Source organism: Aptenodytes forsteri, unplaced genomic scaffold (assembly GCF_000699145.1).
Source record: "Aptenodytes forsteri isolate BGI_AS27 unplaced genomic scaffold, ASM69914v1 Scaffold1, whole genome shotgun sequence".
Classification (NCBI taxonomy): Eukaryota; Metazoa; Chordata; class Aves; order Sphenisciformes; family Spheniscidae; genus Aptenodytes; species Aptenodytes forsteri.
Window position 1 is genome coordinate 6343137 of NW_008795035.1, and position 15014 is coordinate 6358150.

At 47.9% G+C, this 15014-nt stretch overlaps 1 protein-coding gene across 1 annotated transcript; it reads left to right on the plus strand.

The window, feature by feature from the left end:
* The first annotated feature begins 393 nt into the window (after window positions 1-393).
* Window positions 394-13509, plus strand: DET1 (de-etiolated homolog 1 (Arabidopsis)). The gene is made up of 4 exons (XM_009276572.2): window positions 394-1556; window positions 4588-4778; window positions 6441-6632; window positions 10588-13509. Exons 1-4 carry the CDS (start codon window positions 474-476, stop codon window positions 10775-10777), a joined length of 1656 nt encoding a protein of 551 aa, XP_009274847.1. The 5' UTR covers window positions 394-473; the 3' UTR covers window positions 10778-13509.
* The last annotated feature ends 1505 nt before the right edge of the window (window positions 13510-15014 follow it).

Sequence of the window (15014 nt, forward strand, 5' to 3'; positions counted from 1 at the left end):
GAGCAGGTCTACGGATTATCCCCGGCTCCTCGGACTCCCTCCTCCGTGTCTGGGGGCTCCCTCCGTTCCCTTGGTGCCCGCCTGTGCCTGACCCCCTCCCCGGCTCCCTCCACCCCCTCCCGGTCCCTTCCCCGTGTTTCTCTCTTCAGCAGACAGGCCTGCAGATCCTATCGGCCCTCAGCACGTTGGGGTTCCCTCTCGGCTCCCCCCTGGTACTTCCCACTGAGGTCTCTCTCCCAGTCTCTCCACCACTCCCCGGTGTCCTCCTGTGTTGTCTCCCCCCTTTCAAAGGCATGTCTGCACCTCTCAGCTGACACCCCCCCGCCACTCCCTGGGTGCCATGGGGCTTTCCCCAGCCCCAGTTCTGCGAGCAGGTCCCTCAGTACGCTGAATTCTCCCCCCGTCTCTGTGTAGTCGCAGGGCACGTGTGTGCTCTCTCCCCGGCAGGGCGAAGATGAGGTAGAGCTCTGACCATGGACCATGACGCCCCCACAATCAGGCCCCGCCGCATCCAGAACCAGAATGTCATCCACCGCCTGGAGCGCCGCCGGATCAGCTCGGGCAAAGCCGGCACCCACTGGCACCAAGTCCGCGTTTTCCACCAGAACGTCTTCCCCAACTTCACAGTGGTCAACGTGGAGAAGCCACCCTGCTTCTTGCGCAAGTTCTCCCCTGACGGCCGCTACTTCATCGCCTTCTCCTCTGACCAGACCTCTCTGGAGATCTACGAGTATCAAGGCTGCCAGGCGGCGGAAGACCTCCTGCAAGGCTACGAGGGAGAGATCCTGGCCAACGGCAATGACCAAAGATCTGTCAACATCCGGGGGCGGCTCTTTGAACGCTTCTTTGTCCTGCTCCATATCACCAACGTGGCCTCCAACGGGGAGCACTTGAACCGCGAGTGCAGCTTGTTCACCGACGACTGTCGGTATGTGATCGTCGGCTCTGCCGCCTACCTGCCCGAGGAGCCTCACCCTCCCTTCTTCGAGGTTTACCGCAACAGCGAGTCGGTGACCCCTAATCCCCGGTCCCCCCTGGAGGATTATTCCTTGCATATCATAGACCTCCACACGGGCAGACTTTGTGACACACGGACTTTCAAATGTGACAAAGTCATCCTGTCTCACAACCAGGGGCTGTACCTCTATAAGAACATCTTGGCCATTCTCTCTGTGCAGCAACAGACTATTCACGTCTTTCAGGTAACACCTGAGGGTACGTTCATCGACGTACGGACTATCGGCCGCTTCTGCTACGAGGACGATCTCTTGACTCTGTCTGCGGTGTATCCCGAGGTGCAGCGGGACACTCAGACGGGGATGGCCAACCCCTACAAAGAGCCCTTCATAAACTCTTTGAAGCACAGGCTGCTGGTGTACCTGTGGCGAAGGGCCGAGCAGGACGGAAGCGCTATAGCAAAAAGAAGGTTCTTCCAGTACTTTGATCAGCTGAGGCAGCTCCGCATGTGGAAGATGCAGCTTTTGGATGAGAACCATCTATTTATCAAATACACTAGTGAAGACGTGGTCACGCTGCGGGTGACGGATCCTTCCCAGGTACTGCCTTGCCTCCTCGGGCTGCTCGTTGCTTTGGGGCAAGTGCTCAAGCAGGTACAATGCTGTGAGCTGCGTTTCTTAGCTGAGCCTGTGAATGTTGTTTAGGATCCCCGGTACTTCATTCTTGTGTGAACATTTGACGCCTCTGATATTGAACAACTTTCATATCTTTTGCTCTCATAATTTCATCGCTTCCTTCTCAACTGAAAATGAGAGAGAAAAGATCTGACGTGGTTATCGTGTTTCCTTTTGTCAGAGATTGTTCCCCGTGCTCACAGGTGCTGCACAACCCTCTTCCCCTCCCAGATCCCCAGCTGATTTTTTTTTTAGCTGAAATTTCATATAGTACACCTATATTGTAGAGGTAGTCTCCCCCTTTTCTCGTGTACCTTCAAGCATGTTTTTCAAATATAATAGTCTTCTTTTTTCCCCAGTAGAATTACCGTTTCTGTTCTGTCTACATACTTACTCTTTCAAGCTTCAGTGAGAGATAGTATTTGTGATCTCTCCAAATTAGAGTAGCAGCTCTTAGATCTAGCTAATGTGCCAGTTGCTTCTCCTTTCAGTTTAGTACTAAAGAAGTTGAATTAGAGCAAATGTAGCTCAGTCAGTGCTGGGTCCCTCCAGACGTTTCACCATCCCGCAGGTTGATCATCTCTTTTCACTACTGTTAAAGTGGTGGTCAGGTTTTGAGCTCTGTGAAACTGAGAGGGATATTTTTTTAACCTGTTCTATTCCTTTAATCCGCTTGTTTTTTATTCTGTTGAAAGAATTTAGCAAGAATTTGTAATAAACCTCTAGTGCTGCATGTAGGTCTGATTGTTCCCTAGTGTTTGTTTTTCTTTCATACCCTTCTCTTCCTCCCTGTCTGCCAGATCCAGGACTTAGATCCTAGAAGAAATGAACAGTAGTTCTTTGTGTGTTGCCTTAGTCTAATTCTTCCTGGAAGATGACTCTGGTTTGTTTTATTTTTCTCTTATGTGGTGTTTGTTTGGGGGAATTACTTTGGGAGGGAATAGGTGAGGCTTAATCTAATCAATTTTACCCATTCGTGTAAAATTGAGTGGCTGTCTCAAAAACATGAAAACTTTGTGGAAGTGGCCTGCGGCGTTCTGCTCGTTGCTGGTATCCGGAACGGTGCTCCTGACCCTGATGTAAAAGTTTGTGGTAGGCTCTGCTCCGCGCTCTGCTGTGGTTACCAAGGCTTTTGTGCCTGGTTTGCTGCAGCGTGCTCTTGACTCCCTTCACCCGAGGGTTACTTTAAGATGCAGGTCGTGGTTTGTTTGCGGCGTTCCTCAGGCGGTGTGTTTCCTGCTGGAGGAAAAGCACCTCATTTCTCGGTTCTTTCAGGAGATAATTCCAGATGTGGAGCAGTCTCCGCAGACCTGCCTGAATGTAGGCTTTGGGTTAGGGCTTCCTGAAGAAAACTTGGCTCACAAAATACCTAAAGCTCTGATTTTTCTTTCGTATGTCAGAGAGGAACATGAGGTTTCATCCAGTTTCAGGCTCCTCTCTTCTCTCTGGCTTCTCTGCCAAGAAGGATGAGGAATTCGCTGTTCGTGCTTGTGGGTTGCTTGTATATTGTCAGGGTCTGCGCCGGATCCTTCAAGAGTTTTAATTGTGTGCTGTGTATGTGTAGCTTGGGGTCTGTTGTTGTTGTTCTAGGCCTGTGTTGGTAGACTTGACAGCTTTGCTGCGTGCGTGATTTCTGTGACACTCGACTTCTGCCACCCATGCCGTGACGATGTTTTGCCTGTGTTACGGGTGCTGCTAAAAAGCAGTGAGGGTAGTTTCTCTGGTCAGGGGCATCCTGTAGATGTGTCTCTGTGTCAACCTGGCAAAAGAACTTTTTTATTTAAGGTTGGAGGATACTCCCTGCAATCTTCAATGATGTAAATAGTTTTTCCTTCTGCTGTCTCCTCTTATTTTCTCTCTGCTCCAACCCTGTATTTCAGAAGGGCTTCCCTTTCCTTAGGCAGTAGTCTAGTGAGTAACCTCATCTAGCGCGCTTCATTTTGACGTGTGTGGGCTGGATTGTATTATGACAATTTATTTTGGGGCTGTAAAACAAAAAAACCATGTGATATTTGCAGGTGGGTGGGGTGGGCAGAGTGCCTGCCGTCATCCCTGAGCATTGTTTGGGAGCGGGAGGTGAAGCATTTAGAAATTGCCTTTATTGACAGAAGATTTAAGCAGATACGTGCACATACCACGGGAGTTAGTTACCTTTGAAGTAGGGGAAGGTTCTTACTTTGGGGTGCCAGGGTGTTAGCGCTCCTGTCTCTAATGAAAACTACCTTTGATGACCAAGGATTAAATCTGGCCTTTCCCGATGGGATAGGAACATCGTCTCCCTTTGATGTAGCTGCGCTGACACAATGTCACCTTTTTCTCGATTTCTTGCTCATTTGTGCCGTGAAACACTGCCATAGCCAATCCACAGCGCAGTGCCTGGGGCTTCTTGCACGAGCATGTCGGCATTAAAAAGAAGTCATTAATGTCTTTCAGATTTTCATTTCTGTGCTGGCAGGGTACCTGGAGGGCGCAACTTTTTGTGGGCAGTGGTGTAGTGCATAGTACACTAAAAAGGCTTATTTCTGTGTGATGGAAATATTAAGAAGGGGAAGAAAATAATGTCTCTGCGCAAAGGGAAAAATAATTTGTGGCCAGCTAGCACTGGCTTTAAAATCATTTTGTCAGCAGGAATCAAAATTAAATTTGGCACTTTAGAAAGTGTTTTGGATTTGGTGGAGGGCAGAGAGGAAGGGAAACAGAAATATTGACATCCAGTTTGAGTTGGAAAATTGGAAGCCCATTAAGTTTTCTTCATAAATAATCACAGTTAAGAGGTGGATAATTTGGTACCTGTTGAGGCATTTGAATAGCAGAATGGATTAGTGTGAGGATGTGGGATTCTCCTGCGCTGCAGAGAAATTTGGATAGGGTCTACGGTGTCATGCGGGGAAAAGGAAGGGACAGCTTCCCCGCGTGTGCTCTCCTGGGTAACCGCTGCCTCTGCCTCTCTCCCCAGCCTTCGTTCTTCGTCGTGTACAACATGGTGACCACAGAGGTTATTGCTGTATTCGAGAATACGTCCGATGAGCTGCTGGAGCTGTTTGAGAACTTCTGTGACCTCTTCAGGAATGCCACCCTGCACAGTGAGGCGGTCCAGTTCCCCTGCTCAGCTTCCAGCAACAACTTTGCCAGGCAGATCCAGCGCCGGTGAGCCATTCGGAGCATGCTTTATACCGTATAGACACACGCTCGCCCCCATCAGCTGAAGGCTAGTATCAAATAACAACGGCAACCCTGAGAAAACCAGTTCCTTTAGTCGCTGGGTGATGCAAGGGTCTGGCTTGTACACGGTTCATCTTGCAGCCTCATGCATCCGATTTTATATTCCACAGCATCTGTCTTGTTACAGAAGGAACAAAGCAGTGGCAATCCAGCGCTTAGAAGAAGGAAGAGGAATTTTGGGGGAAAGATGTTTCCAGCTCTCCTTGAGCAGTAACTCTTCTGGAGGTTATTGAAGTGTTACTGCCCAGTAGCTTAGGTCCCTGAAGATACGATTTGTCAAGGTGCTAGCGTCATCTAATTGGACGTACTTTGCCAAGTGGCGTTCTCTGAATTCAGTGTGTATCAAACTGTTCTGTGGCATTTCCTCCAACATCAGTCACAAGCTTGTGGTTCTCGTCAAACTGTGCTAGGAGAAAGGAAACTCATCTGCCTAGACCTTTTGTGAAAGCTGAGGAAAATATCAAAATAACCTGAGTTTCTAGAATGTGCTTTAACAGTCAAATGTGGTTTTAATGAGGCAGAGTGTGTTATTTCTCTTGGAATATATTTTTATGTGACTCAGGGTGTTTTGTTCTTCCAGTGAGTTGTTTCATATCATCCAAAGTACTTGGCAATCACTTATGGGCATGAAGCTTCTGTTGATTTTTAGGTTGATGTCACATAAGTAAGAGGAAGTTGACTGTGTCTGTAACTTTCTAGAGCTGCCTGTCAGGAAATCCATAATGCTTAGTGGGAGAGAGAATGAGAGAGAGCTCACCGCAGACACCCGAAGAACAACTCCTGCCTTGTGTTAGAGAGGAGAATCTTTTCATCCCCTTGGCTACAAGGGCCTGTAACAGGAGTGTTTAACTTCCATAGCAAAGTATAATAGAGCATAATCCACAGCGAGCTGGCTTTTTGGCTGAGTGTTTCTGGTCAAATGGAAATGTTTTATCCTCCTTGATGTATGACGTCCGTGCAACTGATCTGACTGTTCTTGCACATGGAAAGCTCAAATTTTATTTGGGAAGAGAAATGCAGCCTGTGTTAATCTCTCCACCAGGAAGAACTTTCAGCTCACTGTAGTTTCTGAAGAGCTTTAGCCTTCTCGTCAAGGTTCTTCCTCATCTAAGGTTTCTCCCTTTACGCATTTAAAACGTAGCGGCTAGGGAGAGGGGGATTCTCAAGTCGACATTAAGGGCTCGACTGTTACTGTGAAACCCTCTGGCTTTTGCTTATGCTGTTTCCAGGCTTCATGGTAGAACTTGGATTGACTGATAAGCTGCTAATCCATCTCTCCCTGTTTCTGATCCTGTTCATTTCCTGTACTGCAGAGCAGCTGGGGCCAGACCTTGTGGGTAGGCACAGTCTTGTCCTTCTGTCAGTTTGGACTTTCAGAGCAGAAACAGTAATGATGAGGGAGGATTAAAAGGTCACCAGAACTGGTTGATGCTTGAATCACTGCGATACATCTTTGGAAATGAGCTGGTTTAGTTCTTACACTGCTGCTGTTTTTCTTTCCCTATCCGTGTCCCTCCTTAGTTTATTTAAGCTGTGCTGTTCACCTGTGGCCTTTGTGAGTAAAACCCGTTTCTTGGTTTGCTGCAGGTTCAAAGACACTATTGTGAATGCCAAGTATGGAGGGCACACGGAGGCCGTGCGGAGGCTGCTGGGCCAGCTCCCGATCAGCGCCCAGTCGTACAGTGGCAGCCCGTACCTCGACCTCTCCCTTTTCAGCTATGATGACAAGTGGGTGTCAGTCATGGAGCGGCCCAAGACCTGCGGTGATCACCCTATAAGGTATGGAACAGGCCAAGAAGCTGTATGTGAGGAGAGCAGTGCGAGAGTAACTCTAAATCACCTCTGCCGTGTGGCATCAAACGTGCAGAAAAGGGAGTAGATCGAGGCCTTTCTCTTACGCCATCCTTTCATCAGAGGGTTTATTTCAGCAGTCCCACAAAGCTTGGCCTCTCTCCTTGCCATAACTCTTTTATCTTGTATGTGTGGGAGGGCTCTTCAGGTCTTCTCACGGAGCTGCCCTGGGGAAGGTTTGGGCGGTGAAGCCTGAGCCTTTTCTGTATGGATGCTCTTGTTCCTCCTCCTCTTCTTGCAGTCCTGCCGTTGTGTTTGGGCTGCAGAGTGTTACGGTTCTGGATGCCTGCTTTCCTGTGCTGGAAGGATCCCTTTTGAGCACATGGGTTTAGCTGGCAAGGATGATCTGGTTTGTCCTGTGAATAAAATAGCAGCTGGGTTAGGTGTTATTCAGAATCCTTGTGGTATTGATTTAGCAGACTTTCCTTGTTTACAGTTCTCACCCTGGGAGCTGTACTCCTCTTCATACCCCCCTTCTTTCTGTGATCTGTAGGAAATCTGTTTCTGTAGTAGGAGTTTTAGACAGGTGTAAGGGCCATTCTGTGCCTCTTCTGTCTGAGTCTTTGATGCTGGCAGAAGCAATAAGTCCGAGCTTGGGAATAAGGAGGTTTGCAATGCTTCTTGCAGAAACACCAGGACTATTTATTTCTTTCTGTTGGCTGCAGACATGGCTGCAAGTACTAGTGGTTAAAAATCCAACATCTCTGGCCTGAAAGGCCCAAAGAGGCTGAGTTCTCCAGGCAGAATAGTCTTTCCACTTATAGTACTGCAGAAGCAAACCTATGCTCTGAAAACAGAGGGAGGCTTCAATGCCTAAGTGCTTTGTTTAGTGACTGCACACATGTTGGGGGCTCAGGCAGCCTAGGGAGACCATTCTGTCCGGTTTCCCAACTTTATTTTCATCAATGCATTCTCAAAAAGTGGTTTCATGTCTCTCCTGTCCCTGACTCAGGTGGTGGGGAACATCTGATTATTCCTGTGCTCTCAATTCCCAAATTATGTATATTTAATTTATTTTTCTGCCTGTACGATTCGGTTTGATCTCCAGCTCCCATGTTATCTGCAGAGAAAAGCCTGCCCTTTCCCCCTTGTCATGCTTGACGTTGGGAAAGCTTGCAGGGTGGCAGTTGTCTGCCAGCGCCAACCTGTGTATGGCTCCTGCAGACAAAAGGGAGCAAAACCGCAGTCATTTGCTGTGGTTACGTCTTTGTAGTAAACAAAGCAAAGTGCCACCTTCCCTCCCTCCTTCCCCTGAGCAAACCGGCATTTCAGAGCCAGAGCTTTTAAAGCTCAAAGCCAACCTGTGTATCTCCTGCAGACAAAAGGGAGCAAAACCGCAGTCATTTGCTGTGGTTACGTCTTTGTAGTAAACAAAGCAAAGTGCCACCTTCCCTCCCTCCTTCCCCTGAGCAAACCGGCATTTCAGAGCCAGAGCTTTTAAAGCTCAAAGCCATGCAGAGTCAGTAAGGACTTGAATAGGGCCTGGGAGCAGTGGGGCTCCTGGTTTTTGGAAAGTAAGCAGAAGGCAAGGTGCTAACCTTAACCATTCAGTAGCTGAAATAGGGCTGCTGTGTGTCTCACATGCAAAACAAAGGGATTAATAAAATAGTGCCGCTGCCTGTTGTGGTTAGAGGGCTTGGAAATGAGGGGCCACAGGATTTGTAATGCAAGTCCTATAATTGGCTGGAGTGCAAAACCCTTCAGCAGCTAAGGGTGTTATAATCTGTGTGCAGTTTCCTGGCACGATGTGTGAGGTAGGAAGGCCTCCATACCTTTTACACATTGGTTTCAGTGTGCCTCTGTGCACTGTGTGCTTTTAACCCCGGTTTCAGCGTGCCTCTGTGCACTGTGTGCTTTTAACCCTTAGTGCCTTTCTGCATCCTGGAAGGTTCGACTCGCGTCTCTGGCTACTTGAGAGACCAGTGGCTGTTTGCTCTCAGGAGGGAAGGACTTTAGGTTCCCCATCACCTCCGTCTTCCAGTATCTTTTCAGGAGTCTTGAAGCGATATTCACTGGTGAAATGATGGCACTTGTGAGGAAGAGGCTCTAACGCAGCCTTACCTATACTAGGGGGTCTCTAAAATCCATCTAGATGGCTAATAAGGAGCCGTTTAACCAAAAAATTGGTCTGCAGATAAATCTTCCATTTTCATACAGTTTGAAAAGGCTAGTGTGGCTGTTTCTGTTGACATACAATTTTATATTGCAGTGCCTAATTTATCCTCAGAGTGAGAGCCCATGGAAACAGCCTCTGATTGCAGAGCACTTTTAAAAATAGATTTAAAAATACCAAACTGAGCACATCTTTGAGATTACAGGGAGCTTCATCTTGAGTAGTAAATTATTGTGAATTGGGGAGAGAGAGAGGAGTAGACGGGGGACTGTGCTTTATTTAAAGAATGACCCTCTGCATACCCAGCCTTGTGTAGGAGGGAAAGGGCTTTTTGAAAAGCCAAATACCAAGATTGTGACTCTCTTGCTGGGTTCTTGTGTGCAATTTTCAGGCAGGGCTGGCTGGCACTTTGATTCAGAGAGAGAGGAGAGTGGCCCTCCAGGAAGAACATGAGGTTCTCAATAGGCTGTGTTGTTAAAATGTGGAGTATGTCTGCTCCTGGAACAGCATCGCCTGTATCTGTCATCACCCGTTCTTCCAGGCTGAGAGCTGAGTGCATTGTATTGCTGCCGGGGGGGGGGGGGGGGGAGGAATGTGCTCTGATATTAAAAGCATTCTCTGAGTTAAAGCCAGAGGAAAATGCAAAATACCCACATGTACTAAGTGATGGTGGAAAAGGAAACAGCTGGGAGGCAAAATGGCAATTCTGTGCCTGAAAGTGAAAGAGCAGAGAAAATGGTCTGAGAAACTGAGACAACTTCAGGGTGAGGACTTGAGTTAGAGCCCAGTTGCTTTGTGAAGATACCACATCCAGAAACCTCCACTACCACATCCAAGAAACCTCCACCAAAGTCTTGGGGAGGGTGGGGTCATCGCAGGGAATCTCCTGTTCGCACAGCAGCACAGGACGGTGGTGTAACCTGGGCTTATGTCGGTTACACAGAGTATGCAGAGAAGGTTAAAGAAGCAAAGAGCTTCCTAGACTTGCCTGTCTCTTCAGCACTGTTTGCCTCATCCCCTCGGCAACGTTTGCTTTGTGCTGAAGCTGTGTTCCAGAGCTCACCTGTTTGGAGATACAAATGAGCTTGGCCCACAGGCAAGGGTTTCCTTGACCTCTGCCCTTGCTGTGATAGCTGAATGCTGTCCACCAGGTACTTCCTGCCCAGCCTATCCTGTTAATGCTTTTTTGATGGAAATGTAAAAGGAACTGCAAAGCCTCGCTTGAACTGTAAAGTACAACTCGGCACCCTTCAGCAGAATTGGATCCAGCTGTTCACCTTCCCCGACTGAATGGGGGTGTAGCGAGGCACAAGAGCAGCAGCGTAAAGCCTACCAGGCAGCAGCAGGAGAGGAAAGGGGTGGCCTTACACCCAGAATAAAGGAATAAGGGAAGTGAGCTCATTTCTGTACGGTATATCTGCCTTAGGGATCAAGGGGAGCAGCTTGCATTAAGAGAGGACCCCAGCACAGGTGGGGTCTGGACCAAACTTATTCCCTCTTGTGAAGTCAGCTATGTCCACCAAAGTGACAGGCAGAGTTCTCTCACGGATGATGATACTAAAATGAAGGCAAACTTTTCTAGACAGTGGAAAACTAGCTGTCCCAGGAGGGACTTTCCTGTGTAGCCAAGCGCCAGACACCCAGCTGAGGACCTCCTGCCCCTGAGGGAATACCAGAGGTTGAACAAGGCACTTGTCTCTGCGTGTGAAGAGCCCAGATGGCAAAGTCAATAGTTGGGAACAGCCATAATTGACTTTCTCTTCCTTTCAGATTTTACGCTCGTGATTCTGGCCTCCTGAAGTTTGAGATCCAGGCGGGACTCCTGGGGCGACCCATCAATCACACAGTGCGACGCCTGGTTGCGTTCACCTTCCACCCCTTCGAGCCCTTTGCCATCTCGGTGCAGCGCACTAACGCAGAGTACGTGGTTAACTTCCACATGAGGCACAGCTGCACGTAGTACGACACGTAGCCGGGACGGCTGCTGTCCTTGGGTCTGGGCCTCTGCCACAGATGCACCAAAGCCAGACACTCGCGCCTTCTAGGAAACCAAACCGTCACTCGTCAAGAAACCTGACCTGGGAGCTCCTACCAGCCGGCATCTCGCAGGGCCCTCAGCTGTGGAAAGCCGATCCGCTCAAGTTAGACCTGTGAATGTTTCTTCTGACCCTGTTTGTACTGCGGAGGTCCCCGCTGCATTAAGCGCTGCTGTCGTTCCCTATTCCTGTTGATGGACAAAGTGTAGCTGAGGTTCCTTTCCTGGTTTCCCAGAGGCATGTCCTTTTTTTCTCCTGTTGTAGGTCTTAGGATGGCAAAGATGGAGCTTGGCAACACATTTGTGGAGTGTTCCCTTCTGCACTGGTGCTCTTCTACCTTGTCGACACAAATAGCCTGTCGTAGAGGGAATGGATGGAAGCCACAGGGAGGGCTTAGAAATACAGCTACCGGTGTTTGTATCTTCAGTATTACTAGGGAAATGGGATCCTATTCTCATCCACGCAATCTACTCACGTGATTTTAATATGCAAAAGGCCAGGGAAAAAAGGTGTGAGAAATCACTGCAATTGAGAGACACAAGGTGTGTTCCTGACTCTTATGCAAGTCACTTAATCTTTGTGCCTTAGTATCTGTAAAAGCTCCTAAGTGAAAGGTGGTGTGTTAATACCAGAAAGCCAGGGCAGCTGGCTGTGTCTCTAATGCATGAGGAGGTGGGCACAGAAGGAAGATGGGTGGCTGGGAAGGGTGTGGGGAGCAACAGCAGCTCCTTGCTTACATCGGAAGGACTTTTCTGCAGCATGGGGGTGAATCCTCACGGCTATCTGCAGGTTCTGCTGCTGAGGGGAAGGGAGACCCAGCTGCTGGCACCCTCCTGTGTGTTGGAGTACGACAGTGGAGAATTAGTAGCATTTGGGTTTCCCCAGAAAGGAGGGAGGAGACCTGAATTAATGTGCATTGCTGCAGGTTTGCAGTTAGGAGACAAGCTTGTTGACTCAGGTTGCTTACCTATCCCTGTCTGATACGCTGTTCTCTGTGAGAACCCGATTTGCTGTTCCCAGGCTTCAGAGCACAGCTGGCTGGTGCGTCGATGCTGACTGGACCACTGCGGTGTTTATGCTGCCGATAAAATAAGCTCCTGGGTGTAATATTACCTGCCACTGCGGGCTGGCGAGGATGCTGGCCTGCCTTTCCCTCTTAGAAATGGAGTTTTTGGTTGTAGGCCAACATTTGGGGTTTTCTGCACGCAGGCTGGTTTATGACCATGTGCTGCCAGGCAGTGGAACCATCCCAGTGTCACGAGGTGCTCTGTCGGAAGCTGGAGCCTGCTGTTGTCCCATTCCCATGGGAGGTACAGAGGGGGCATTAGAAAATGGGTGATTATACACGGGAGACCCTCTACTTTAAAGGACCCTGTGGGTGTCTTGTTTGGACCAAAACGAGCTGTGGGTGATGTCTTGTGGCCACGTGCCTGTGAAGAGCAGTACTGAAGTCATGCACTTATTTTGCATGGTAATGCGTATGAAAATAACTGTGTGGGTTGTCGGTGCCTGCTTATAGCATGAATAGTGGACCTCATAATGGAGGGTGCCCTGGGGTCCTTGAATCAGCCTTTACTCTCTGTCTCATGGTACTTCTTTCCTTTCCTGGCCTTGCTAAAAATGTTTCTAGGGTAAGACATTGTATTTCACCGCTCTTTTCCCGGTGTTTGCACTGTTGGTTTCTCAGGTCTGTCAGGAGCGACTTCAGGTCAGAAGACTGCTAATAGAGGAGGTGTCAGGCAACGTGTGCTTTAGCTCCAGGTTCCTCTCCATCTAATAACACTATTTGTCAAGGTTTTAGGTTTTTATCCTGCGATCCGTTCTTCAAACATTCAATTATAGCTCCAAGTGGAGAATCATTTGCACATTGTAGATTATGGATTTACCTCCTTCTGCACCAGTCTCACATTTGTTCACACTTCCAGTATGAGACTTTTTTTTTTTTCCTTTTCCAAAGCTCTCAGCAGCTCCTTCCAAACTGGGTTTACTCCTTGGCATCACAGCCTGGGAGGTCAGTGCTTACTAAAATAGCTGTCAGATCTCCATTTAGATTTTTTTTTTTCTGGTGGCAAAAATATAAACCATTTCAGTATTTCTGCAGTCAGGGCTTTTGCCAGATTCAGGCCGTCCTGTGTGAAACAGAGAGTGTGGCACGGATTGTTGGACTTGGGGCTGAGAGAGCAGAGATCTGTTCCTAGCTCTGCTATTAAATTGTTCTGTGACTGGGGGCAAATCTCTTCCTGTTCCAGCTGGTGTTTTCTTCTCCGTAAATGAGGCCAAAAACATATTTTCAGCTTTTATAAAACACTTTGAGATTCATCGATAAAAAGTGCTGGGTAAGTGCTAAGTATTTTCTTATTATGTTTGCAGACAAACTGATTGATCATTCTGGGTACTAAATGCCTTGGAGTAGCATAGCAGATCCTCTGGTCTTGGCTGCTGCATTTTATATCTACAACAGAGTTAATTTTATTACAGAAATGTATTGAAAGAAAAGTCTCTCATGCTTGAAATTTTGATTCTGTTATTTAAGAGACAAAAAGTGTGTGTGCGGTGGGGAGGGTGGGAGGAAAGGGGAGATATTTTTTACCTGATATTTTTCCTAGGCTAGGATGAAGATTTGTTAGCAACACAAGACAAAAGTGGAATAAACGGAATTTGCTTTAAGAACCTGATTTATTGTCTTTTTCTTCCAAAAATCTTAATGGTGCAGATGGGAATCCCTTTGCTCAGGAGAGACGGCAGGGGTATGCCTTGGACTACACAGGCACATCGCATGTGAGTTTGCTGCCTCTTCCTGGCACTTGGAGTACCAGTGTGCTTAAGGATGTTCCTACCTGAGGCATTTCCGTAATTACTGCAGGTTTCTCAGATTCTTGTCTACGTGAGCTAATGCTGGGGGAGGGATTCTTGGCCTTCAGTTACATTTTCTATATATGTTTACGTATATATATACACACAATATAATTTGTATATTATTACTAGCCCAACTTGTACTCAGAGACTCTTCCTTTATTCCATTTATAGCTTTTGTCTAACCTTGTGGCCATTTTCTGCTGGTGATCCATGATCGAGAGATGAAAGTCAAATGACACACCTTGCTTAGCAGAAGAGCCATCACCTACCCACTGCTTTTAGCTTGGGCTAGGGCACTCGGATTTTTGGCTGCCTGCTGCTCCCAGCCGCCATGCAGCTTTGCAGAACGTTGTGGCTGACAACATGCGGACGGGACCTTCCCAAAGTCTGGGATCCCCTTGTAATCTGCTGCTGCTCTGTAACAACCTAGCAGCATCCCTGTTTGTGTTAGTTCCTCTAAGCATCCACATCTCGGGCATGAAAGCCACTTTCCTTTGAACGCTTCCTCCATTTTTGTGTGTGCAGACCTCTGATGCTTTCCTTTGGAGACCTCGAGTGTGTCAGAAAGCTCTTGAGCCCGTGGCTTTTCAGATAGGCACTAAGTGACAAGGGGATGCTTGACTTGGAAATCATGTTTGGCAGCAGAATCCCATCGTTTATTACTTCTTGTGCTGCCTTTGCTTTTAAAGAAAAAAAAAAGTAGTAGAAGCAGGACACTTGCAATATTTCTTATATAAACTGCATTAGACAGTGAGCCACAGAAATCCCATTAGAATCAAAGCTCTGTATACATTAACGGTGTGTCCCTACTAAAGACTCCTTTCAATTAACCTTCCAGCACTGAGTGGCTGGCTCTGATTTAGCAGCCTGATGTTCTCGGTGTACTTATAGGACCTTCCTCTTGCTCAGGTCCTGGTGTCTATTATGCTTCCCTTGGTCCTTTTGACCCAGCTAGAAGAATCAGATTTCTGATGCTTTAGGAAGTCTCTTTGTCTGTCTTGTTTGTCCCCTTTGTTTTGCTGCTTTTCTGCCAGCTTTTCCTGCAGGATCCCTCAGGGCTGCGGGCAGAGAGATGGTAAAGGCTGGATGGCAACGGGACATGTGGCCCTCTGACAGCTTTCGTCGTTCCTGGTGTGAACCTTTATCAGATAGGTGCACGCTGCAGAGCAAATAGATGGTCCTGTGGGCAAGCAACGGGACAGGATTTTGTGGGTTTGCTTTTGCCTTGCTTTCTGAGTTTCAGAGCCCAGGTTGCTGATGTGCCTGAATCCTTATGCTTCCCTGTCTTGTTATATGGTTGTAAAA